The 26,734-nt window shown below is 51.4% G+C and overlaps 2 protein-coding genes across 5 annotated transcripts; one reads left to right on the top strand and one right to left on the bottom strand.

Annotated features, from left to right (window-relative positions):
• Nucleotides 1-625: 625 nt before the first annotated feature.
• LOC127539599 (uncharacterized) lies at nt 626-7,406 on the bottom strand. Of its 3 annotated transcripts, XM_051963765.1 has the most exons (3): nt 5,212-7,406; nt 4,801-4,948; nt 626-1,077 (listed from the first exon to the last, which is right to left on the bottom strand). In XM_051963765.1, the coding sequence occupies exon 1, from the start codon at nt 7,296-7,298 to the stop codon at nt 6,273-6,275; it is 1,026 nt and encodes a 341-aa protein (XP_051819725.1). In that variant the 5' UTR covers nt 7,299-7,406; the 3' UTR covers nt 626-1,077; nt 4,801-4,948; nt 5,212-6,272. The 3 variants fall into 3 exon arrangements, 2 of the variants coding, with proteins under 2 accessions (XP_051819725.1, XP_051819724.1); XR_007948000.1 differs by lacking the exons at nt 4,801-4,948; nt 5,212-7,406 and adding an exon at nt 2,641-2,923; XM_051963764.1 differs by having other exon boundaries at nt 4,801-7,406.
• C6H11orf24 (chromosome 6 C11orf24 homolog) lies at nt 3,015-13,779 on the top strand. Of its 2 annotated transcripts, none has more exons than XM_051963762.1 (4): nt 3,015-3,117; nt 9,297-9,557; nt 11,716-11,832; nt 12,280-13,779. In XM_051963762.1, exons 2-4 carry the CDS (start codon nt 9,383-9,385, stop codon nt 13,302-13,304), a joined length of 1,317 nt encoding a protein of 438 aa, XP_051819722.1. In that variant the 5' UTR covers nt 3,015-3,117; nt 9,297-9,382; the 3' UTR covers nt 13,305-13,779. The 2 variants fall into 2 exon arrangements, with proteins under 2 accessions (XP_051819722.1, XP_051819723.1); XM_051963763.1 differs by lacking the exon at nt 3,015-3,117 and adding an exon at nt 7,582-7,820.
• Nucleotides 13,780-26,734: the final 12,955 nt, after the last annotated feature.

Raw genomic sequence — 26,734 nt, 5'->3', positions numbered from 1 at the left:
AGAGTATTAGAATGATACTATTAATAATTGACAGCACAAAGCACTTTACATCCCTTATCCCATTTGACCCTCATAGTAGCTTTATCAAAGACAAATATTGTCATTTTACAGGACCTTCAATAAATGTTAATTATCTACTATGTGTCAGCACTTTGCCAAGTACTGGGGATCAACAGGAGACAAAAGACAGTCCCTACTCTAATGATAGAAAGACTACAGGCAGACAAATATACACACACAAGCTATAATCAGGATAAATAGGATGCGACTAGCAAAGAAAAGACACTGGAATTGTGAGGGCTCGGGGAAGGCTGCCTGTAGGAGGTGGGATTGTAGTTGAGAAGCCAGTGAGGTCAGCTGATAGAGGAAGAAAATAGGTATGGGACAAGGTCAGAGAAAACCCCAGCAGCTGAGGTGGAGGGCCTTTTTCATGGAACAACCAGGTCAGTGCGACTGGACTGAAGAATATGTGTTGAGGAAGGTTTAAGAAGGCTGGAAAGAGAGGAGGAACCCAGGTTATAAAGAGCTTTGAAGTCCCAGTGGAGCATTTTGGATTTGATCCTGGAACCACAGAGGGAGAGAGGGGCTGACAAAACGACGAGACAATTTGTCCACAATCACATAATAAGTTGCAGAATTAAGACTTTATTTTTTTCCAATTCTCAATTCTTTTTTTTCCCCTCCTTCCTACCAACCAACCAAACCACCCCACTCCCACTGGGGGAAGGACATCCTTGTAACAAATACGCAAGCGGAAACAAATTCTCATATTGGCCGCGTCCAAAACCAGGTCAATCCATCCCTTCTGTCATCAGGGAGAGAATGGTGGTTGGCCATGTGCTGACCAGAGTCCTTGTCTTTCACTGTCGTTTGTCTTTACGATGTTGTGTCACGCTCCTGGTTCTGCTCATTTCATTTAGCGTTAATGGAGCCGAGTATTGCCAGGTTTCTCAGAAATCAATCTTTACAGCATTTCTCACAATAATATTCCATAGAGTTTATGCCATTTTTAAAATTGTTTTACTCTCAGGCTCGCATTTTCTCCCTGTCTCATCTCTCCTCCTCTGCACCGCATACCTTGAGAAAGCAAGAAAAACAAGGCCTCTATAACCAAGCAAAACATTCTTCCAACGGCCACATTTTTAAAGTCTCAACAAGCACTCCCTGGCTAGTAGTGGGCGGCTCATTTCATCATATACCATCATTTGCTCGGCCCCTGACTGTAATCTCCTTAGTTTTTTTTTGCCATGTCAAAAAAAGCCCTTTCATTGATCTTTCTTTCTTTAATCCCTCTGGGTTACAGCCCTGGCAGTTGTTGCTGGGTCAAAGGCTATCAGTTCCTAACTTTGAAGGTCAAACTCCAGGTTGCTTTCCAGGATGGCCACACAAGTGCGCAGCCGCGCCCCAGGCACAGCCACCAGCCTGTTTTCCCCAGCACTTCCAACCCCAGATTGAATGTTTTTGTGTATTCTTTTCCACCGTCCAGTCATTCCTGTGAACAAATGTGCTGACGTTGGTGATATTCTACCGAGTTGTTTTCTCTTTGATTGTCTTCCTCCAAAAGCAAAGAAGGGGTCTCAGTTGTAACATTCAGCATTTCAGAGCCCTCAGAGACCCCCCACCCAAAAGGCTTGTCCTTTGTGGAAAGTGCATTGGGTGAGAAGGGAAACACCACAGGTAGGCGGTTTTGTCCCCACCAGGATCTTTGTGACTCTTTCCTTTCCCTCCTTCTCCTCGGGGACTACTGTGATCATCTGAAAGATTTCTTTATTCTCTTCTCCCCCATCTGCTTTTAGGTCTCCTGTCTAGAATCTTTGCTGTGTTTCTTACTACGTTTTAAAGACAATATAGCAAAATGGTGTGTTCTCTCTTCCAACCTGCTTTTTCTTCCTTCCCCATTAAATTCTACCTAGAAAACTAACTTTGAAAAAGTCTTCTCTAGGCTACACCTCTGTTGTTCTTGTGGTTTGGGTTTATTTATATTTTTTATCTTTGTCCTGGTTCCATATGTTCATTCGTTTTTATTAAAAAATAACATTTTCTAGTGATTATATTGAATGATATATGAATTATGTGAGAAAAATCTGAACAAAAGGGAAACCTCTAGTGGTTGTTTGAAGACTCTTTCCCCACCTCGTCCAGACCGGAAGGGCCCGGGGAACAGGCTCGGGAGCTTTGACCTGCCCCCGGCGGTGCTGACCTCAGTGAGGGACCCCAAGCAGGACAAGTCAACAATGGCCCTGCTGCAGGGCCCCATCCCCCCCAGCGCCCAGGGCTGCTCCCGAAGGGACAGCGCTGAAGCACCAGTGCGGGGGCGGCCACGGTCCTGGAGCGGTGGAGGGCTTCCGCCGGCCTTCGAGAGGCATTTCGAAGCTCCCCCGGGTCGGGCCCCTGACGAGGGCCGGATATTTGGGAGCGAGCGGCCCCGGCCCCGTCGCCCAAGGCACCTTCCCACTAAAACTCCCTGATCTCAGGGCCCGACTCGAACCGGGCTTCCTAGACTCTCGCGGGGCGACCCTAGGCTCTAGACGCGACTTCTCTGGGCCTCGGTTTCCTCATCTGTACCGCGAGGATCCCAAGGCTGCTGCCGCCGCCGCCTCCACCTCGGACCCTCGGCTGACTGCCCCACAAGCCGCTCACCCAATGTCCCGGGACTGGTAACCTCGTCACCGACCCCACCCACTTCCGGGACATCCCATTCACTTCCGGCACGCCCCTGTCCGCTTCCGGTGACGACCGCAGCGCCGCGGGGTTCCGTCCACCTCACTTCCGGAACGGGCCTTGGACCGGACTCCGGCGGCGGTATCGAGAGCGGGAGCTTCCCGGCCCTCAGCGGAGGTTGTCCCGGAGTACATGATGAGGCCGGCTCTCCTTCCCTCCACGGACGTGGCGCCTTACGGGGCGGGGCCGGGCGCGCCCTGGATTTCCGGCTTGGGTGACGTCTTTTCCGGGGCGGGGCGGGGCGGGCCCAGAGCTGGGGCCGAGGCCAAGGCCGAGGCCCGGGGCTCCCTGGCGCCCGTGGCCGGTCCTGCGCCCGCCACGCTCCGACCCCGTGTTCTCCCGCGCCGCCTGCAGCCTGCAGGTGGCGGCGGCCGCTCCTCCCCGGGGCCGCGCCCGGTAAGAGCCGCGCTGATGCCGGGGCCGGTTGCTAGGGGCCGTTGCCAGGGGAGACGGGAGGGCGGTGGTCGCGGGAGGGGGCGGAGGGGGGGAGGGGGTTCCGCATTCTCTCGCGAGACTTGGCCAAAGCCTCCTCGACCCGGCTCGAGCTGCGCGTGGAGCCGGGCCTGGGTTGGGTGCTTAGGGTCACCTGGTCCGACGCTGGACAGCTGGGGAAACTGAGGCCCGGGGGGGAGGGGGAATCCAGCTCCTTTTACAGATGGGGAAACTGAGGCCTGGGAGGGCATGTTGTACTTAGGGCCCCATGGGTGCTGATTGTCAGACAGGATTTGAACCCAGAACCTCTGCCTTCCAGGTAGCACTGGCCGGGCTCTGGGTTGCCAGGTGAGGGGCGGGCCTCGGAGCACCGTTAGCCCTTGCCAGGGAGGAGGGCTGAGCAGGGAGCAGCCAGCCTGGCGGGGTGGGGAGGGTGTCCCCGAATGCCTAGGCCTGGGGGAGGGTTTGCTTCCCCTGACTCCCGGGACATCAGCCCCAGGGTTCACCCGGCGCCCACCCCCCTCTGCAGGCGCCCGTTCCCCGTCTCTCCCCATTCCCTCTGGGGTCCCCCAGAGCCCTAGAGAGCTCAGCGGCACAGAGGCCTCCCAGGCCTGGCACACAGAGTGCCCATGGCGCTCACTCGGCCCTGGCCGCTTCCTCCTCCTGGTCCCCAGAGCTCCGGGAGGCCGAGCCTGCCCGCTGCCCCCGGCCCGGCTCAGGGCCACCCACAAGGGCGGGCACCGGATCAACGTTTAAGGAATGGCGTCACTCCGGGATTCTCTCAGCTCCGGGACCCTTAACCACCTCTCCCTGCGGACCCCCGGGGGCCTCCCCCTCCCTCACCTTCCCTGTCGGTCCCTGTGGGCCTTCTCATCACCACCCTCCGGCCTCTGCCGATTCTCCCTCCGATCTGGCATCAAACGGAACCGCGCCTGCTGTGGGCAGGGCCCTGACCTTGTGATCGGCTCCATCTCGCCCTGCCCCCCCTCCCCCCACGGGGCAACCGTCTCCTCAGACAGCGCCCCCCCAGCCTCCCCTGCGGCCTCCACATGCAGCCCTGGGGGGCCCTTCCGGGCTCCTCCGTCCCGCCGGCGCACTCCACCTTCCCTCGGTCACCTCGTCCTGTCCCGGGGGCTCCCACCTCCCCGCAGGGAAGATTCCGCCCCTGCTCGTTTTCTGGGCGGCTCCTGCCCCAAGGCTGTCAGAGGCTTCCATGTGGCACCCCCCGAATGGGTGAGGAAAGCGCAGAAGCTGGCCCGGCACCGGGGCAACTCCCCGAGTCCCTGTTAGAGGCGGACCCAGGCGGGTGGTGACCCCGGCTCCAAAGGGACACTCAGGGCCTTGGGGGGGGCAGGGATCCCAGGGAAGTGCCTCGAGGTGGGCGTGTGTGTGGGCCTCTGTGTCCTCCCCCCAGCACCCCCCCAGGTGCCCGCCTCGGGGTTAGCTCACACCGTTCAGGGCGGGAGCTCCCGGCTGCCAGACTGGCACAGGGGCCTCGGCTTGGGGCGGGGGGGCCGGCCCGGCTGCCCCGGACCCTTCCTCGGATGCCCGGCGGCTCCTTCCAGAGCTCCCCTCCGAGTGCCTCAGAGCCTCCTTCCCATGCGCTGCTGCTTCGCTCCTCTGGACCCTGCTCTTGCCCCTCCACACCTGGCCCAGCTTGGGAGCTGCCGCCTCCGTCTTTCTCCATTCATTCTCCCCGACATCCCGAGGCTGGGGAGAGTCTCTTCTCCCAGGAGTGAGCAGGTCCCGGCTCCCGGGCTGTGGGGTGCGCACTGTGTCGGCCCCGAATCCTTCCCTGAAAGACGTGGATTTCCTTTGGTGAGCCTCCCAGTGCCCGGGCCACAGAGGCCCGAAGAAGCGCTCGCGGGGGGCCGCGCACCCCGGCAGAGCCCTCCCAGGAGGTCCCGGGTTTGGAATCGCTCCCTGTACCCGCCTCCTGCCCAAGTTCTGGGACCTCGGACCCTCCCGCTGATGTGGCAGCTTGACCAGTGTCCCCGTTGCAGCCTCCGCAAGGTGGGGGCATCTCACCAACCCCCCTCGCTTTCAGCCCCTCGTTACCCTGTGCTCTTTGCAGCTGTCGGGGCCGAGGTGGAGAAAAAGGGATTGGGAGGGACCGGAGCCGCTGTCGGTGTCCTGGCTACAAGCCCATGTGCCTTTGACCCAGTGCAAGCAATCAGAGAAACATTTATGGGGCACCTACTGAATACGAGGCTTTGTATTGGACAAAGTGCGACGTTGCTCTGGTGGCACTTTAGGGTCGGGGCAGTTAGCTCCAGCTTCTGTCACTGGTGTGATGCCCGGGCCCTTCCCCCGTTCCGCTCCCTCACTCCCCCAGCCCCCGACTCTGCTCAGACGTGGGAGCCGGGAGCCCGCGCCCAGGGGGGGACGACGAGATCGGGGAGCGGTGCTCGCTGTAGGGCAGAGGTTGCCCAGGAGGGAAGTGATGGATGAGAAGCAGCATTTATTCAACAAGCATTGATTCATTCAGTCATCCACGCTGGCTGAATGGCCCCTTTGTGCGGGGGCGGGGGGCGGGGGACCTTCTGTGGGGACAAGGAGCCTTCACTCACAGAAGCGGGCGTGACCCTCGACGTCTGCCCTCTGACCGCGGGCAGAGCGAGCGGCCGGTGCCATCCCTGCCTGGTCAGGGCCCGGACCAAAGTCCTGCCGAGCGTCCGGGCCCAGAGGTCAGAATCGTTCATGGCGACGGGGTGACCCGGGACAAGGCGCCGGGCTCTGCTGGAAATGGGGGGTGGGAGAGGTCGGGCCTGGAGGCTGCAGGGGGGAGACCACTGTGAGTAAGTCGTCCTGCCCGGAGATCTCCTGGGGCGCGGAGGCTCCGCCGTCCACCCCTGCAGGGGCTTGGGCCCTCGGATGGGTACCCGGGACCGTTCAGCCAATTGTTGGGCTTCTTTGTGCTCTGAGCTCCTGGACCCACCAGGAGAAAACCCGGACGGGCCCATCTGCCTGGCCCTTACTGGGGACCAACTAAGGGCACCATTCGCTCATGGCCAAGATGGCGGCCCTGCCGGGGCCGTGGGTGAGAAGGGCGTCGGGAAGGCTTGGGGGTGAGAGTGGGGAGGAAGGTCACGGACGGGGTGCCCGGGGGGGTGACTAGCCTAGGGGCAGTAGGGAGCCACAGAAGGTTTGGGGGTAAGGAGGTGACATAGTTGTACCTTTTCATGTTTGGTTTGGTTTTTAATATCAAATTGGGGGTTCGGGGGTTTTGTGGAGAAGGTTAGAGAGGAGAGAACGGAAGCAGGATGTCTGTTACAAGATGAGAAGGGCTGGAGGCAGAGACTTGTGCCAACGGAGGGGAGAGGGCCGGGTAAGGGCTGTGGAGATAGAAGGAGGCGCTGGCAGCCGCTGGAGGAAGATGGAGGAGTCGAGGATGACCGGGCTGCCGACCTTCCCGTCCAGAGAGAAAAGGGGGTGGAGGAGGGCCGGGTTTTCCGGGAGTTTTGTTGGAGGTCGCTGATTTCTAGTTCCGATGCGACGTCAGGTGGAGCTGTCCGGCAGGTAACGGCTTCGGCCACTGCGTTTGTTTCCGCGTAGCAGTCGCGATCATTTTCAGTTCCGGATTTCCTCCCTTCCCCCTCGTTGGGAAGACGAGCACGCTGATCTTTGATCTTTGCACGTGTGGTGCGTGTGGTCACGTGAAGCATTTTCCTATTTGTTGTGAAAGAGAATGTGAACCGACCCCTCCCCCCCAAAAAAAAAAAACAAGAAAAATAAAGTTGAAAAGCTGTGCTTCCATCTGCATTCAGACTGTTTCTCGGGCGGGGAGCAGCTGCTTTCCCCATTGGGGATGTCCTGGACCGCCGTGCTGCCGAGCAGAGCCGAATGGCTCCGGGCGAAGACCGCGCCGTGCTGCTGCTGCTGGGAGCCGTCTCCTCCTGGTTCTGAGCAGCGCGAGAGGTTCCGCCCAAGGGCCGGCAGCCCCTCGGTTCGCAGTTCTTCACCACCATGGAAAGAGCTGCTATATATCCCCGTGGACACGACGCCCTTCTCCTTCCAGAGGCTGACCTAGCAGGGCGGGGGGTCCCACGGGGGGCTGCTGGGGTTTTATTTGTCGTTACTCGCAGCCCAGTTCTCTGGGGGCAGCCCGAGCACGACCCCTCCGCCTGGAGCATCCCATGAGCCATATGGGTCGGTTTTCAGGCCACCCCCGACCGCTGGGCCACACTGCCTCTTGCCCACATCTGTGAAAGAGGAGATTTACCCATCTCGGGTTCCCCAGATTTCTCAGCACCTGGGAAGTCTGGCAGAGGAGAAGGCAATGCGAGTGCTAGCTCCTGTAGCGAGGGGGGCACAGGAGGGCGCAGGCTTGGCATTGGGGGGGCAGGGGGGCCGAGCCACTGGCTACCGTGCCGGGTACGGCCGCGCTGGGGCCAATGAAAGGAGGGGAGGAGGGGAGGAAAGGCTCCAGCCATGGGGAGGGAGGGTGAGTGATCCTCTGGACTCCAGGATCGGCGGGATAGAGAAGAGAAAGTTGATTTAGCAGATCCTTATCGGAGCCTGTCCAAAGTCCTCCCCCAGCCTCCGAGCCCTGCCCTCAACCTGCCTCCCCTACCTCGTGCTTCCCTCCCACCTTCTGACTCCAGTCCGCTGGCAAGAAGTGGAAGCCACAACTCCTAGCGCGCCCCCTCTCTCCCTTTGACTTCCAGGTCAGTATGTCCCCCCCCCCCCCCAGCCCTTGTGGGAGAGTTTCCTGCCACCAGACTTTGCACCAGGTGGTGACCCTGGACTGGTGACTCGCCTCCGGTAGCTCCTGGGGCGTTACCGGACCCATGCCAGGTGCTCGGGGAGCGCTTCTTCGTTGGATCCCGCCCATAAGCATCTGCTACATCCCGTGGGCTCTGGGGGCCCGCGTAGACTCCGAAATCCGGCCAGAATGCAGCGTTCCATGTAACGGCGTTCGTTTTTGTCACACGTGTTCTCTGTTTTCTCCCCTGCTGCCTTCCCCGCGGGGGCCCCTTTCCATATTATCTGGGGGGGTCTTGGGGGAGGCCCGGCAGGAAAGGGCTCAAAGCAGAGATGGCCTTGGGGCCAGGCCTGGAAGGAGCCCAGCCAGTCTGGTCAGCTGGCATCCCCCACCAGGCCGGAGGCCCGAGAACCCGCTGCTGGGACAAAAGCAAGAACCGAAGCAGGGTCCTTCTTTTAAATAAGATGCCCTCCCCCCCAGCCGGTGCCTTCTCTGCTGAGCCTTTCCCCGAGCCGAAGCGCCCCGTTTCTGCGCCCTAGCAGGGGGTGTCACATGCTCAATTTCTAGGTCCTTCCTAGGGGGATCACAAACACCCAGATTCTGAGTGCTTTCTAGCCAGCGTTCATAAGCACCTAGTTTTGGGGGGGTTTTCTAGCCAGGGGTCACACTCAGTTTCTGGTTCTTTCTAGGGGGGATCACAGGCACCCGTTTCTGGCTACTTTCTAGCCCGGGGTCACCTCTACCTGTCTCTTTCCAGCAGTTCTCCCTTCTCTACTTAGTCATGACCCGCCTGCTCCGCCTCCAGCCAGTTCTTATTTGAGAGCCCAAGAGACCCCACACACACACACACTTCTTGGGTGACGTGGGGGTGGCAGTGAGAATGAGGGCCGCTCGGTGGTGCTAGAACGACCTCCACTCAGGCCCAATGCTCCTGAGCCAGCCTCAGACACTTCCTAGCTGGGTGACTTTGGGCAAACATTTGACTCAGTTTCCTTATCTGTAAAACGAGCTGGAGAGGGCAAACTGCTCCAATATCTCTGCCAAGAAAACCCCAGACGGGGTCTTAGAATGGTCGGGCAGGTCTTTGTGGCAGCCAGTTCCTGCTGGCGCTGCCCACTTGCTTTTGGGTTTGCAAAATGCTTTATGTGTGGCAGCTCAGGGGCATGGGGGGCTGCTTATTCCCATTTTACAGGCAAGAAGATGGAGGCTGGGAGGGACTGGGATCCCACAGCCAGGCAGGCTCTCATCCAGGAGCGGACCTTGGGCCTTGCTGCCTCCTGGGATTGCGTGTCTAGAAGTCGGGTCTCCCTTTACAGAGCGCCTCCCTTCACCCCTGGGGCGCCCAGAGAAAGTGGGGTCCCTTCCCGTGGATTCCTGGCCAGGGACAGACGCGCCCTTCCCAGGAAGGCCTTCCTAACATCCTGCCTCTTGTTCGCAGATGTCTCACGGTTGAGCAGCGGCCAGTCCTCCCTCCCTGGGGGCTTTGGAGATCACCACGCCGCGCCTGGAGCGCCCGCCCTCAAGATGTGGGCCCCCGCGGCCTGCCTTCTGCTTTCTTCCTTGTCCTTGTCCTGGTCAGACCAGCAGAGCCCCTTGAGAAACAGCTCGGCCCAGGTGCTCGGGGTGCAGAATGTCACAAACGAAGTTCAGTGCCAGCAACTGTGCAGAGACTCGAACCCGACAGGTGGCAACAGGACAGGTGAGCCGATGCCCCCGGACCGGGAGTCTGAGGCCTGGGTGTGCCCGCCCCCGGACAGCCTGGCTTCCCCTCTTTGGCCAAGATCTGAATTAAGGACGGGTCGGCAGCGAGAGGGTGACACCCCGAGGGATGTGCCCTCGGGCAGATCGCTGCTGCCCGCCTCTGGAGTGAGGGGAACCCGTTCAGATCCCGTCTCTGTCCCTAGGCTGTGGTGGTCTGTGAGGAGGCGTCTCTGAGCCTCAGCTTTCCCATCTGTAAAATGGGGAAGCATTTGTACTCCTTGACATCAGGGATGTTAGGGAGAAAGGACGTCATTGCATCTTTATTGCTACCTTTTGTTTTATTGTGTCTTGATTTCTAATTTTAATTTTTAAGGAATTTTTATTTGTACTTACCTGTCACACGTAAAAACATTTTTGGTTCTACGTCTACGTTTTTATTTTGACACGGTTTCCTTATGATTCCCATTGAGAGAGAAAAATCAGAACAAAAGGGAAGAACCATGAGAGGAAAAAATAGAAAAAAGGGAAAAGAAGTGAACAGAGCCGGTGCTGATTTACCTTCAGCCTCCGGTTCTCTCTGGAGGCGGGTGGCGTTTTCTGTGCAAAGTCTATCGGGATTGCCTCGGGCCGCTGGCCCGCGAGAAGAGCCGCGTCTGTGGTGGTTGATCATCTGTAGAACGTGGTCCTGGCTCTGCTCCTTTCTCCCAGCTTCAGTTCGTGTAAATCTCCCCAGGCCCTCCCACAATCAGCCTGCTCTTCATTGTGCGCAGTGAGATTCCTTGGCTTCATCTGCCAGGCCTTGTCCAGCCATTCTCCGCCGATGGGCATCCCCTCAGTTCCTTGCTACCATAAAAAGCAGTGCTACAAACGTTCTGGCACCTGCGGGCCCCTTCCCCCCTTTGTTGAGCTCCCTTTGGGATACAGGCCCTGCTGGGTCAGAGGGATTCCCGGTTGAGGGCCCTTCGGGCGGAGTTCCAGGCTGCTCCCCAGAGCGGCTGGATCCGTTCTCAGCTCCACCCACAATGCATCAGGGTCCCGGTTTTCCCGCAGCCCCTCCAACGTTCGCCATCTTGGCGGCTCTGAGAGGTGCCAGGTGCTACCTCAGAATTGTCTTCATTTGCGTTTCTCTCATCAGAAGTGATTTAGAGCATTTTTTCGCATGACTAGAGATGGCTCTAGTTTCTTTGTCTGAAAGTTGTCCGTTCGTGTCCTTTGACCGTTTGTCACTTGCGGAGTGACTCAGAGGCCACGCTTTACGTAGATTGGAAACGAGGCCTTTGTCGGAGTCGCTGCTGTGAGGCTTCCCCAGCTTTCTGCTTCCCTCGTCTCGGTTCTGGGCAAACCTTTTTGGTTCAATGTCATCAGAGCCGCCCGTTCTGCCTTCCAGAACGTTCTCGTTCTCCTCCCTTCTCCACGATCCCTCGCTCTCCTCATTTGCTCGGGGCGTCACCCTCCCCGCCCAGACCGCGGACCAGTGTCTCATTTCTGCCTCCGCTCCGGACCTCCTCTCTTGGGCCTTTAGGTGCCAGGCCCCGTACTGGGGTGCCTGCCCTCAAGGAACTGTGGGGAGGGGAGAGGCAGGGCTCCTCCCATGGAGCTTTGGAGTTCGGGGTCTTAGAGTGTCCAGGAGGAGGGGCCCGGGGGGGAGGGGAGTCACCCTTCCCCCTGCCTCTGCACAAGGTCAGAGGGCTAGGACTTGGCCAGGGTCTGCTGTGATCCCCGCCCCCACAGCCTCCCGCCTCTGAAGGGGAAGTTTTCTGGGCGTTTTCTGCTCTGTGGGGCCGCTGCCCAGGGTTGTGAGACCTCGACCATCCCTGGGGCTACAGACGCCTTCTCCCAAACCCGAGTGCCCGGCTCTGATGTCACCGTTTGGGGGGTGGAAGCAGGCCCGGGTCCAGCCTTGCCCCCACCAGGCCCTCCCTTGTTGGATGCACTAGCTCTAGCTCTAGGCCTGGGTGGGGGGACCAGAAGGGCTTGGGGGCCCCGGCACCCCGATCTTTGTTCAGAGGAGCTGAGTGGGGCCACAGTGGGGAAGGGCCCCCCAGCACCCCGGCAGCTCTCAGTAGTGGGGACCTTCGCGAGCTGGGCCTTGTTCTTTGCATGCTGGGCCGCAGTGGTTTCCCTTCTCCCACCCGGGGTCTCTGCCTTTCCCATAGGTCAGCTTTTCTGCAGGTGGTCCCCAAAGGAGCCGCAGCTTTGTGTCGTCCTCGAATGTCCACAGCTGGTGCTGTGCCAAAATGCCAGCTCTCAGGAGATCCAAGAACTCGTCGCAGGTACTGGGCATCTGGGGGCTCAGTAGGAAGTCTAAACGGTGTCCAGGAGGGAGCCGGGAGAGCGGGGGCTGCGGGGACCCCCTGGGGACTGTGGGGCTGGAACTCGGGCCCTCATCCTAAGGGAAGCTGGAGGCGCAGCCAGGCGAAGGAGGCAGCAGAGGTCACTGCACGGACCTCGGGGCCCCGGGAGCAGGCCCTGCAGGGCCAAGCTTGGCACGAGTCCCTTGGGGGGGGGGGGCCTGGCCCGGCCTCCTGACTGCCACGGGCCCAGACTGCTGGGAGAGCAGGGAGGGGCTCTGGGGTGTACATTAATTCCCCAGCATTCTGAGGGCCAATCTGCTATGGTAAAACTCCCATTGAGAACCGCGGCTTTAAAGGTCCCTATGGAAAGACTTTTTGTAAAATAAAATCACCGAGTTTTGGGGTTTTTTGTTTTGTTTTTTAAAGAATTTGAATCACATCATGGGAAGTTGAACTTCACCACCACGGAAACTTGGCTCACTCTCAATGCATCGGGGACCTCCCCGGCTCCTGCCCGGCAGCCCACCGAGCCGTCCCAGACCCCTCGTCCTCTCCCAGCAGCCCGTGGCAACCAGACGGAACTTGGGAGCTCGCCTCCGAACGGCACCAGCCCGGGCAACTCCTCTCTGGGCCCCGTCTCAGCGGCTACAACGGACAGGCCTTCGGCCACTCTCACACCCCAGGTACAGAGAACCACCGAGGGGGTTTCCACAGGGCCATTGCTGACCCAAAGGACCCAGGCTGGCTCCCTGCCAGCAACGCAAGACCACGACGGCTCGAGGACCACCACGGCGGGAGTCACAGTCCCCGAGCCAAAAGCAGCGAACGGTTCTGCCGGCGGCTCCCCCAGCCGGGCTCTGACCACGCCTTCCGGGGGGATCCCAAGGCAGGGCACACCAACCCTGACCAAAGCTGGGTCTGCGGACGTGCCGTCCGATCCACAAGTGCCGGCGACCACTCCATCCCTGGCTCTCCCCAGCTCCCAAACCTCAGCAGCCTCATTCAGGAGCACTCCCACTCTCTCCACCAGCACAAGGGCAGCGTCCTCCCCCAAACCAGAAGCCGCACCTTCCACTCCTCAGGCGACCGGCCTCAGGACGACGCCGACCGCCGAGCCGACCTCGGCTGCCCGGGCCGCGGGGACTCCGGGCCCCTCGCAGGCTCCGGAAAGCGCTCCCCTGCCGACCGGCCCGAGGCCGGTGTCGCCCACAGTGCCCGAGCCATCCCTGGAGACGGGCACGGAAAGCCAGTATGTGCCGATCGTCACTTCACCCTTCGCCCAGTATTTAGTCAAGAAGAACTTACTCTTGGCCGTGCTCTTCGCCGGCACCCTCTTGTTCCTCGCCGTCCTGGTCCTGTTGGCCATGCAGGCCTACGAGAGCTACAAGAAGAAGGACTATACGCAGGTGGACTATTTAATCAACGGCATGTACGCAGACTCGGAGATGTGAGGGGGGGACGCGGCAGCTCGGGGCGGCGGAGCCCCCTCCCCCTCGTTTTCAGTTTGCCTAAGACCAAACCAAGTGCTTCCAAATGATTTTGGTGCAATTTAGGAGAAACGCCAGCTACTTCAAAGGATTTAATTTCTATCTAATGCCACCGTTACTAAAGAATCGCTGCTTCCTTTATCATTTTAAGAATCATGTTGACCAAGGGCCAGGCCAGCAATCATTGTACCAGATCGGGTGCTGCTTCCAGACCCCTCTTGGTTGCTTCCTCTCGTTCTGTCATTTTCAGTGTCTTGGTCAGAATACCAGCAGCCAAGTTTGTGGGGTTCTGATGGACTTTTTCTTTCTGAGCTTAATTCTATTTATGTAATACAGTGTGCTGCCAACCTTCCTTGAAGTCAGACCCTTTTGGAGATGTATAATGAGTAATATGGTTTATTTTTGTAAGCACTCATTTAATAAAACTTGAGGTCCTGGAGAGGCTACTGGCTCCTTGCCCCTCATTTTGACTTATCCTCCCCTCCTTTGACTGGCAAGGTTTTCCCGCTGTCCCTGCTGGTCTCCCTGCCACCCTTGCTGAGCCCAGAGGGACAGTGACCCAAAAGCTTCCTGCTTTTCAGGCCCCGTCCTCCCAAGCGGTAGCCCCCCCAGGCGTGGAGGTGACCCCGGCTTTGGGGGCCTGCGGATTCCAGACAAACCGTAATCGACATTCATTTGGGGGTGTCCTGGTTTTGCCATTCGTTGCCCAGCTGCGCAAGCTCGGCTCGGTCAGTCCAGGCCTTTTTCTGCCGGCGGCTCGAGGCAGCTACTTTGTCGCGGCCTCCACTTGAGCCAGGGCCCTCTGGTCACTCTGGACGCTGAGGCTTCCGCAGGATTGGGGTCTTTTCTGGCTCAACCCCTGGACCTTCCCACCCCTCCCCTGACCTCCCGAGGTCATCTTCATTTACTCTGATGCATCCAACAGTCCTGACCTCCCAGTGACCTTTGAACCCTGAGAGGCTTTTACTCAGCCCGGCCCCTGCTTTCCCCTTCCTTCTCCCCTTTTTGGCTTTCCTCCCACTTACTTCCCAGAATCCTCCAAAACCCAGTGACCTGAACAGGTTCTGGGCCTTTAAAGAGTTTTTTGGTGTGAATTAAAGAGATTTTGAGATCATTTAGTCCAAAGTTGGACTTTGCTAGAGAGACACTTAAGGCCGGGACTGAGAGCAAGAAACAAACTGGTTGCTGTCATTTATCCCAGCATGGTGGCCGGGAGGGGGAGGGGCACGTGTGGTTCCATAATGTGCGCGGGACTCATCCCCAGCGTGGGGCTCTGGGCGGACTCGACAATTGGCGGGAAGAATGGCGGGAAGGGGCCAGATGCTTTTGTTCTGAAATAGCCACGATGTCCAGCTCAGAATGTCCACTGGAGCCCGAGCTCTGGGGAGAGGCCGGGGCAGGACAGCAAGGTTCGTGCTACCAAACCGGTCCAGAGTGAGAGAGGGTGGGGGAGGAGGCAGGGGCCTCTGAGGGATGACCTTTCTGGGTTCACCTCCATGGTTCCAAGTCCTTTTGGGGGGTCCACGGTGCACAGACCCAGCCCAGGGAGGGATCGAGGAGGCTCAAAGGATTCTAACTCTGTCCCGGAAGGACTGGCACGTGGGCCCTGGGCGGGGGCCGGGAGGAGCAGGGGTCCCGGAGGGAGAGGCTGCAGCCCCTGGGGACGGGCAGGGGCATTCTCCTTTGCACCTACCCAACCCTGACTCTCCGGCCGATGCCTTGAAGGGAGTCGCACCGACTTTTTGGTTTCCCGGTGCGTGGAAAGTCGTGTTTATACCGCCCTGTAGTCTGTGGAGTTTGCAACGTTGGGCTGTGTCCAAAATGAGGAGGTCCTAATTAAACAGACTTTATTATAAAAACAAAACCCACTGCCCAGCACCGGAACCTCCTGGCCGCGATGTGGCGGCTGCTGGTCAGCGGGGGGAGCTGAAGGCTGGGTGCTCGCGGCCATTTCTAAAAATAAGAACAAGGGGAGTTTGTCCCGATGATTAAATTAACCCATGACGATGGCAGCCTCCGTACGGCTGCTACCCGAGCCGCAGCGCAGGCGGAATGTCGGGGCTTGCCTCGGAGTGAGCACACGCTGCCGATCTCGTCTCGGGTGAATGGACGGGACCGAGGCAGGCAGCTGCTGCAGCCGAAATGGAAATAGGTGTGAGGTGTCCACACCCGAGGGATGTCCTGGGCAGGCTGAAGGGGGGCTTGTGGGAAAGAGAAGGGTGGAAGAGAAGAGGAGGGCCTCTGCCCTCCGGAAGTAAGGCGGGAAACACGTTGCTCCGGACTAGAGGGACGTCTCTCAGCCCTCCTAAATTGTAACGGCCGGGCCAGCTCTCTGGAGGTCCCGGACCAGCCTTGGTCTCAGCAGAATCGTCACCGGGAGAACGGTCAGGAATAAAGTCCAGTCTTTCTTGTCTCCTTCTCAGTCTGTCTCCTTCACCCGGGGCCGGGCCGGCTTTCTGGGGGCTCCGGAATGGGCCCGGGTCTCAGTGGGGCAGGAGAGCCACCAGAGACTGGGCCAAGATGCAATCTCTCTCTTCCAATCCTTGTTGGGCCTTATAGACTCTGTTCCAAGCACATCATCATAGGTGTCAGTCTTGTAGAACTATATTATCTTATCATTATCTTAATTCCACTGAGTTAGTACTTTGTTGTAGGATTAAATCACTCACACTGAACTAGAGAACTGGTCATCACTTTGCTAAACTGGAGAACCACCAGCTTATCCATTCCACTGAGTTAGCACCTTGTTGTAGGATTAAATCACTCACACTGAACTAGAGAATTGTTAATCACCTTGCTAAACTGGAGAACCACCATCTTATCAATTCCACTGAGTTAGCACTTTGTTGTAGGATTAAATCACTCACACTGAACTAGAGAATTGTTAATCACCTTGCTAAACTGGAGAACCACCATCTTATCAATTCCACTGAGTTAGCACCTTGTTGTAGGATTAAATCACTCACACTGAACTAGAGAATTGTTAATCACCTTGCTAAACTGGAGAACCACCATCTTATCAATTCCACTGTCTTAACACCTTGTTGGAGGATTCAATCCCTCATACTGAGCCTTAAGTAGGTTTCTCCAGAGTTCCTGCCCTTTACACTAAATGTTGTGGGTTTATGTTTAAAAGTCAGTGGGTTTCCCTTCTAGGGAGAAGGGCACCTCAAGCTTGCTCTTTTAAGCCCCGCCTCTTTCTCCCCAGGTACTAGTTACACAAAAGACCAGGACAAACAGGATAAGAGGCAATTTTATTCCCACAGTTTATTCCCACATATGGCGAGCAGACATGACTCCAAAGTCGGCTCCTGCCCAAGCAGCAGGAGCCCAATGCCCTGGGCTTAAAGCCTGGGTTATATGACAACATGGCATGGACCCCTGCGTAAGTGGGGCAGAATTTGCATTCATGAATTTTGGAGGCCGACTACCAGGTCAGAGCTCTCTGACTTCACATGGGATTTCTGGGTCCGATGAATTTAAGACATTCTCCAATTCTTGGCCCATTCCTATCATCTAGTCTCGGGTGGGAGGGTCCTCAGAGGCCACTTGATCCAAGTCAATCCTGTTACTGATGAAAGGCCTTTGCCCACAAGTCTCTGGTGTCAAGAAGCAACACACGTCCTTCTTGGAGAACTCCAGATGCAAGAAAGTATGTTTTGGATCTTTTTTTTTTTTTTAAGTTTATATATGTATGTCTGTTTCTTACATATTTCCATATAAGTCATGTTGGGAGAAAAAAATCAGAACAAAAAGGGAAAAAACATGAGAAAGAGGAAAAACAAGAAAAAAGAGTGAACCTAGTTTGTGTTGATTTGCATTCAGTCTCCTTAGTTCTCTTCTGGATGCAAATAGCGTTTTCCATCCAAAGTCTATTGAGATCACCTTGGATCACCGAATCACTGAGAAAGAGCGAGTCTGTCGTTGTTGACCATCCCAGTCTTGCTATTTCTCTGGACAATGTTTTCCTGGTTCTGCTTGTTTCCCTCAGCATCAGTCCATGTAAATCTTTCCAAGCCTTTCTAAAATCAACCTGTTATTTGTATAGAATAATATCCCATTGCTTTCATATTCCATAACTTACTTGGTCATTCCTAAAGTGATAGACATCCACTCAATTTCTAGTTCTTTGCCACTACAAACATGTTTGCACATGTTGGGTCCTTTTCCCTCCTTTATGATCTCTTTGGGATACAGACTCAGTAATGCTGGAGCAAAGGGATGCACTGTTTGATGGCCCTTTCAGCAGAATTCCAAATCGCTCTCCAAAATGGCTGGATCCGTTCACAATTCCACCAACAATGTATCAGTGTCCCAGTTTTCCCACATCCCCTCCAACATCCGTCTTTATCTTTTCCTGTCATCTTAGCCCATCTGAGAGGCGTGTAGTGGTGCATAAGATTTGTCTTAATTTGCATTTTTTTGATCAAGCGTGATTGAGAGCATTTCTCCATGTGACTAGAAATAGCAGAGATTGAGCCAGAATGGGTAGATTTGAGAATCATTAGAAGAGGAATGAGAATTAAATTCTGATGAGATCACCAAGTGAAATGGTATAGAAGGAGAAGGGAAGGGATCCTAACCCTGAGGATCAGTCACAGTCAGAGGCATGATCTGAAAGAGGATCTGTCAAAGGAGACAGAGAAGAAATGGTCAGGGAGGGAGGAGGAAAGCCAAGAGGACAGATAGATAGATGGATGGATGGATGGATGGGTGGATAGACAGATGACAGGTGACATTGGCTAGATAGATACAGGCAGATAGATGACAGACAGACAGATATCCTAGGCCTGGAGTCCAGAAGGCTTGAGTTCAAGTCCAGTTATAGATACCTACTACTTGTGTGACCCTGGGAAAGTCACTTCACCATGTTTGCCTCAGTTCCCTCACCTGCCAAATGAGAGGGAAAAGGACACAGCCAACCATTCTAGTATCTTTGCCAAGAAAACCTAAAATGGGGTCTCAGAGTCAGACATGACTGAAAATGATAGAACTGCGGAGAGCCCACTCAGAATCCGGGCACGATGTTCTCACCTCTGTTCAGCAGCACATTTGTAAGAGTGAAGGACAGTGGGAGGGATCCCAGGTGGAGGCTTGGCAGGGCATCATCAGCAGTATTATAAGGGGATGAGGGACAGTGCAGAGTGGAACTGGTCACTGAGGAGTCCAGCAAGGGAGACGAGATGACCAGGGCAGGATAAAAGGTAGCCTGGGAGAAGATCCAAGGTCAGCTGATGGAGGCCACAGTGTGGATGAGGAACAGGGCTATGTGAAGGAAGACTGGGGGATAGGTGGAAATCCAATAGATTACGGTCAGATAAAGGGATTTCCCAATTCCTGAATGTGGGGGAGGCGCATTTGTGGGCGATGGCGAGATGGATGACGGCAGGATCATCTCTGGGTCTGGCTGAGGTGCGGTGGAGGAGCAGCTCCTGGGAAGGGAGTGGGACAGTCGGGGTGTGGGTGGAATTCTCCCAGCAAGAGGCTCGGAGCTGGGAACGAGAGGAAGATGACGGACAGGGACCCAGCTCCTGGAAGAAGGGCCTGGGGCTCTTTGGACCACAGGTCTTGTGGCGGAAGGGAACTACATGGAAGAGAGGGAAGGATGGAGAGGGAGTGCGTGGAGTGATGAAGGGGAGCATGGAGCCTCCCGGCCTGACCAAGGAGACTCCTGGAACAACCAAGAGGCAGAGGCTCAGCCATTGTTTCTGCAGGAAGAGCGCAGGGGAATTTCACCTGGCATCCTCTGAGAGCCCAGGAGCCGGCCCCAGGGGCTCTGAGGCAGGTGGGACCTGGGCACCCGAGCCACCCTCACCTGGGCAGAAATAGGCTCCACGGCAGCCCCCAATGCGGCCATCCAGCCTTGGCTTGGAGATCTCCCTGCCTCCCCAGACACCCATTTCCCTTTGGGAAAGACAGCTCTGGCCTTAGAGAGCTTGCCCCCTGGCATCCCTCATCCACGTGCCTGCCCCAGGCTAAGGGGCACAGGGGATAGAGGCGAGAAGCTGGGGTGATCAGCCAGGGTCTCCTGCAGAAATGGGATCTGAGCCGAGTCTTGGAGAGGAAAGGGCTCTTTGGGCATGGCACGGGCATGGCAAAGGTGTGATGGTGGGAGATGGTCTATGGGGGCAGAGGAATCTAGGTCTGACAAGGAATGGCATCCATAGGCTGGTACCAGTGGGCCAGTCTGGTGGTCCAGAAGCTGCACATATTGGGCTTGGCTGCAAGGGGCAGAACCCAAGGTAGCCTTCCTGCCCAGGAGAGCTGCTCCGGTGCCATGGACTGTGAGGGGCTGGACTCTCCCCTTGGACACATTCTAGCTGAGGCTGTGGAGCACTCTGGGGGACTCCTTGCAGGCCTGTGGGGGAGCTCGAGCTGAGCAGAGAACCTCTGGGGTTCTCCAGTTCAGAACCAGCAAGCTCTGATCTTCTCCAACAGGGCTCAGTCTGGTGTTTTTGTGGGTGCCCAGAGGGCCAGGACAAGGGCTCTTGGGCCAGGCTAATCCCCTGATCACGTGCTTTAGGCAGCTTCTCTTTCCTGAGCAACATTCCAGCTTGGACTCCAAGCTTGGCCCCTTGGCCAGACGGTTGCCAGTGCCACTGACCAGGAGGAACAACTGCCGCTGCTCCAGGCCACATCTGGCCTAGGAAGTGAGCATCGGCCTCCACCCTTAGCCAGTGGACAAGAGGAGCCTTTGCTTTAAAAATCAACTTTGACTATAGAAAATCATCCCCAGGATAATACACCACGATCAAGTAGGATTTATACCAGGAATACAGGGCTGGTTCAATATTAGGAAAACTATCAGTATAATTGGCCATATTAATAATCAAATTAACAAAAACCATATGATCATCTCAATAGATGCAGCAAAAGCATTTGATAAAATCCAACATCCATTCCTATTAAAAACTCTTGAGAATATAGGAATAAATGGACTTTTCCTTAAAATAATCAGTAGCATCTATTTAAAACCAGCAGTAAGCATCATATGTAATGGGGACACGCTGCAACCATTCCCAATAAGATCAGGAATGAAACAAGGTTGCCCACTATCAGCATTACTATTTAATATTGTATTAGAAATGCTAGCTTTGGCAATAAGAGTTGAGAAAGAGATTAAAGGAATAAGAATAGGCAATGAGGAAACAAATTATCACTCTTTGCTGATGATATGATGGTATACTTAGAGAACCCCAGAGACTCTACTAAAAAGTTATTAGAAACAATCCACACCTTTAGCAAAGTTGCAGGATACAAAATAAACCCACATAAGTCATCAGCATTCTTACTCTCACTAACAAAACCCAACAGTTAGAGTTACAAAAAGAAATTTCATTTAAAGTAACTACTGATTGTATAAAATATTTAAGAATCTATCTCAAGGGAAAATCAGAAACTTTATAAGCAAAATTACAAAACACTTTCCACACAAATTAAGTCTGATCTAACCAACTGGAAAAATATTAAATGCTCTTGGGTTGGGCGAGCAAATATAATAAAGATGACAATACTACCTAAATTAATCTATTTATTTAGCACTATACCAATCAGACTTTGATGACCTAGAAAAAAATAATAACAAAGTTCATATGGAAAAACAAAAGGTCAAGAATTTCAAGGAAATTAATGAAAAAAAATCAAATGAAGGTGGCCTAGCTGTACCAGATCTCAAATTATATTATAAAGCAGCAGTTACTAAAACCATCTGGTATTGGCTAAGAAATAGACTAGTTGATCAATGGAATAGGTTAGGTTCAAAGGACAAAATAGCCAATAACTTTAATAATATAGTGTTTGACAAACCCAAAGACCCCAGTTTTTGGGATAAGAACGCATTATTTGACAAAAATTGCTGGGAAAATTGGAAATTCGTATGGAAATAAACTAGGCAGTGACCCACACTTAACACTATACACCAAGATAAGGTCAAAATGGGTTCATGACCTAGGCATAAAGAATGAGATGATAAATAAATTGGAAGAGCATAGGATAGTTTACCTCTCGGACCTGTGGAAGAGGGAGGAATTTATGACCAAAGAAGAACTAGAGATCACTATTGACCACAAAATTGAAAATTTTGATTATATCAAATTGAAAAGTTTTCGTACAAACAAGACAAATGCAGACAAGATTAGAAGGGAAACAATAAACTGGGAAAACATTTTTACAATCAAAGGTTCTGATAAAGGCCTCATTTCCAAAATATATAGAGAATTGATTCTAATTTATAAGAAATCAAACCATTCTCCAATTGATAAATGGTCAAAGGATATGAACAGACAATTCTCAGACAAAGAAATTGAAACTATTTATAGACATATGAAAATATGCTCCAAATCATTATTAATCAGAGAAATGCAAATTAAGACAACTCTGAGATACCACTATACACCTGTCAGATTGGCTAGAGTGACAGGGAAAGATAATGTGGAATGTTGGAGGGGATGTGGGAAAACTGGGACACTGATACATTGTTGGTGGAATTGTGAACACATCCAGCCATTCTGGAAAGCAATTTGGAACTATGCTCAAAAAGTTATCAAACTGTGCATACCTTTTGATCCAGCAGTGTCTCTACTGGGCTTATACCCCAAAGAGATACTAAAGAAGGGAAAGGGACCTGTATGTGCCAAAATGTTTGTGGCAGCCCTACTTGTAGTGGCAAGAAGCTGGAAAATGAATGGATGCCCATCCATTGGAGAATGGTTGAGTAAATCGTGGTATATGAATGTTATGGAATATTATTGTTCTGTAAGGAATGACCAGCGGGATGAATACAGAGAGGATTGGCGAGACTTACATGAACTGATGCTAAGTGAAATGAGCAGAACCAGGAGATCATTATATACCTCAACAACGATACTGTTTGAGGATGTATTCTGATGGAAGTGGATCTCTTTGTTAAAGAGAGCTACTTCAGTTTCAATTGATCAAGGATGGACAGAAACAGCTACACCCAAAGAAAGAACACTGGGAAATGAATATAAACTGCTTGCATTTTTGTTTTTCTTCCCGGGTTATTTCTACCTTCTGAATCCAACTCTCCCTGTGCAACAAGAAAACTGTTCGGTTCTGCACACATACATTGTAGGATATACTGTAACCTATTCAACATGTAAAGGACTGCTTGCCATCTGGGGGAGGGGATGGGGGTGAGGGAAATTGGAACAGAAGTGAGTACAAGGGATAATGCTGTAAAAAATTACCAGGCATGGATTCTGGCAATAAAAAGTTATTTAAAAAAAAAAAAGAAATGACTAGCAGGAGGATTTCAGAGAGGCCTGGAGAAACTTACATGAACTGACGCTAAGTGAAATGAGCAGAACCAGGAGATCATTATACATGGCAACAAGACTATATGACAATCAATTCTGATGGACGTGGGTCTCTTCAACAATGAGAGGATTCAAACCAGTTCCACTTATTCAGTGATGAAGAGAGCCATCTACATCCAGAGAGAGAACCATGGGAACAGTGTGGAACACAACATAGCATTCTCACTCTCTCTGTTATTTGCTTGCATTTTGTTTTCTTTCGCAGTTTTTTTCTTTTCCTTACTTTTTGATCTGATTTTTCTTGTGCAACAAGATAACTCTATAAATATGTATACATATATTGGACTTAACATGCATTTCAACATATTTAACATGTAGGACTATCCGCCAGCTAGGGGAGGGAGTGGGGGAAGAAAGGGAAAATTTGAAACAAAAGGTTTTGCAAGGGTCAATGTTGGAAAAAATTACCCATGCATATGCTTTGTAAACAAAATTAATTAAATAATTGATTTTTTTTTTTTAGGTTGGTGTTATTAGGTATAATGTTCTCTGGATTGCGCTTGCTTGACTTTGCATCAGTTTATATAAGTCTTTCTAGAATTTCCTAAAATCATCCTGCTTGTCATTTCTTATAGTACAATAAAATACTCCATCACAATAAAAAAAAAAAAAAAAAAAGAAAATCAACTTTGGATTTCCTGGCTGGGAGTTCTGAGGGGCCGAGCTCTACCCAGTTGCCTCCTGTGGCCTGATTGTTTTGGGACAGCCACCAAGCCCCCCACCATCCCAGCCGGGAGGACAGAGCTCTAGTCTACTTGTTCTCCAGTATCTGACTTTGGAGGAGAGAAGAGGAAGGGAGGAGCATGGAATTCTGCACCCCAAGGATGTGAGCCCTCCATTCCCTGTGGAAACCTTGCTTTCAGAAGGCTGCCCATCTCCCTAAGTGATCATCTGTCCTTTGTTTTTCAGTCTATGGGGTTGAGGGGGGGTGCTCCCACTCAGCCTAGCCCCTCTGCATCCTCACTGGCAAACTATGGCAATAGCCAGTGTAAAGGAGCCGTGAAATGAGAGGCACACTGGTACATTACTGGTGGTACAATCATTCTGAAAAGCAGCTTGGAATGAAGCAAATAAAGCAATTAAGATGCTCATACTCTTTGTACCAGAGATTTTTTTCCTAGACTTATACCCCAAGTAAGCCAGAAAAGAAAGTCCCTTTATACATCAAAAAATGTTTAAAGTAGCATTTTTTGTGACAGCAAAGAATTGGACACAAAGGAGATACCCATCAACTGGAGAGTGGCTAAACAAATTCAGGAATACCGAACCTAATGCAATATTTCTGTGCTATAAGAAATTATACATGTGATAAATATAGAGAAACTGGAAATGTCCGTATGAACAGATACGGAGTAAAGTAAGAGAGTCAAGAAAACAATATATACAATGATTACCACGATGGAAACAGAAACCAAAAAACCCCAAAAGTAAATGTGAGAAAATTTAACAATTAAACAGGACTCAGATGAACAGAGATGAAAAGACAATCTCAACCTGCCTTTAGTGGAGGTGGGAGGTCCACAGATGTTCCACAAAGTACATATTTTCAGATTTTTTTTCAGCCTATCAATTGACTGTTTTTCTCTCGAAAGAATAGCATTTGTTACATGGGATGACCTTCTGGGAGGAGGAAGGATACTGAAGATAACTATAATGATGTAAAAAATAGAAGATATAAAAAAATTAATAAAAAGTTATGAAGATGGAAAGGTAACATGATTTGGTATTGAGTATATTCTCTTGGTCACTTCCTTCTTCCCACCCACCTTCCCTTCCTTGCTTTCTTTTTTCCCTCTTGCCTTCCCTCCTTCCTTTCTTTTTCTTTACTCCTCCTCCTTCTCCCTCTTTTCCTTCTCTTCTTCTCTTTTTCTTTTCTTTTTCCCTCCTTCTCTCTCTCCCTTTCTTTTCTAATAAAATTCAACATTTTCCCAGTCTTTGCTGTCTTCTCTTTATTATTTTTATAAAGTTTATTTTATAAAAATATTTCTAAATATATTATAATCAAATATAGTTTTAATAAAATATTTTATTTAAAATATTTAAATTTTTTTCTTTTATTTCCAAATTTTCTCCCTTTATTCCACACCTCCCCTACCCATTAAGAAGGCAAGAAAAACAATATCCATTATATATATGAAGTGATGCAAAACATATTTCCACATTAACCATGTTGCAGAAGGGGAAAATAAGAAACATAAAGAAAACAAAAGAAAATCTGCTTCAATATTTACTCAGAGATTGTCAGTACTCTCTTTTTTTGGGGGGGGAGGATCACTATATTGATCAGAGTAGCTAAGTGTTTCATAGTTCATCATTGTGCAACATATTAGTTCAAATTATTTTTTCAAAAACTAAGTTAAGATCATTTATTGCTATGTCTTGTATACCTAATTTATTCCACTGATCCACCACTCTATTTCTTAGCCAGTGCCAGATAGTTTTGATAATTATTACTTTGTAATATAGATTGAGATTTGGTATTGCTAGACCACCTTCCTTTGTAATTTTTTTCCATTAAATCCCTTGATATTTTTGACTTTTTGTTCTTTCTGATGAATTTTATTATAGTTTTTTCTAGCTCTGTAAAATAATTTTTGGTAGTTTGATATGGCACTGAATAAGTAGATTAACTTAGGCAGAATTGTCATTTTTATTATATTGTCTTGACCAACTCCTAAGTAGTTGATATTTTTCCAATTCTTTAGACCTGACTTTATCTGTGTGAAAAGTATTTTGTAACTGTGTTCATATAGTTCCTGAGTTTATCTTGGCAGGTAGGTATTTTATATTGTTTACAGTTATTTTAAATGGAATTTCTCTATCTCTTGATGCTGGGTTTTGTGGGTCACATAAAGAAATGCTAGTGAAATATGGGGTTTATCTTATGTCCTGCTTATCATTTTAAGGAATACTTCCTTCAATCCTATGGTCTCTAGTGTTTTAATAGGAATGAAAGCTGTATTTTGTCAAAAGCATTTTCAACATCTATTGAGATCGTCATATGGTTTCTGTTGGTTTTATTGTTGATATGATCAATTATGTTGGTGGCTTTCCTAATACTGAACCAATTCTGCATTCATACTATAAATCCCACCTGATCATCGTGTATACTCCTTGTGCTATATTGCTATAATTGCCTAGCTAATATTCTGTTTAAAATTTTACATCAATATTTATTAGGGAAATTGGTCTGTAATTTTCTTTCTCTGTTTTAGCTCTTCCAAAAAGGTTTCAGTGTCAGCACCATATTTGTGTCATAAAAGGAGTTTGGTAATAGTCCTTCTTCATTTATTTTTCCAAGTAATTTCTATAGCACTTGAATTGTTTTTTTAAATATTTGGCAGATTCACTTGTGAACCTCTCTGGCCTTGGGGATTTTTTTCCTTAGAGAATTCATTTCTGACTTATTAAATTTCTGAACATTCATTGAATGAACATTCAATCTCAACCTTCTCACCCCAAAATTATATTTGAACTCCACCCAGCCCTTCCCCCATGTCCTCTGGAATGCCCATTCCCTTCACCCTAAATCTTTTTTTCTCCAAAACCTTCCATCTGTGGCTCTTTCCAAAACCTGGTTCCAGATGGGTTTATTTAAGCATTCTATTTCCTGGTCTGTTAATCTAGGTAATTTATATTTTCACAAATATCCATCAATTTTCTTCAGATTGTCAGATTTATTGGTATATAACTGAACAAAATATTTTCTAGTGCTTGCTTTAATTTCTTCTTCATTGGTGGAAATTCTTGTTCATTTTTGATTCTGGATATTTGATTTTCTTTTTTTTTAAATCAAATTAGCCAATGGCTTATCTCTTATTGTCTCCTTTTCATATAATCAGGTCCTAGTTTTACTTATTAGCTCAATAGCTTTTTTTTCCCCAAACACTAGGTTACTATGGTCATTTACTACTGTCTTATGTATTTAATCTGTCCCACTGATCCATCATTTTGTTTCTTAGTCAGTAAAAGATAATTTTGATGATTATTTGTTTATAATATAGTTTGAGATCTGGTATTACTAGATCATTACTAGACAATATTGTCGTTATTGCA

This window comes from Antechinus flavipes, chromosome 6, assembly GCF_016432865.1.
Source record: "Antechinus flavipes isolate AdamAnt ecotype Samford, QLD, Australia chromosome 6, AdamAnt_v2, whole genome shotgun sequence".
Taxonomy (NCBI): domain Eukaryota; kingdom Metazoa; phylum Chordata; class Mammalia; order Dasyuromorphia; family Dasyuridae; genus Antechinus; species Antechinus flavipes.
Note: the sequence above shows the minus strand (reverse complement) of the source record. Positions and strands in the feature narration are given on the sequence as shown.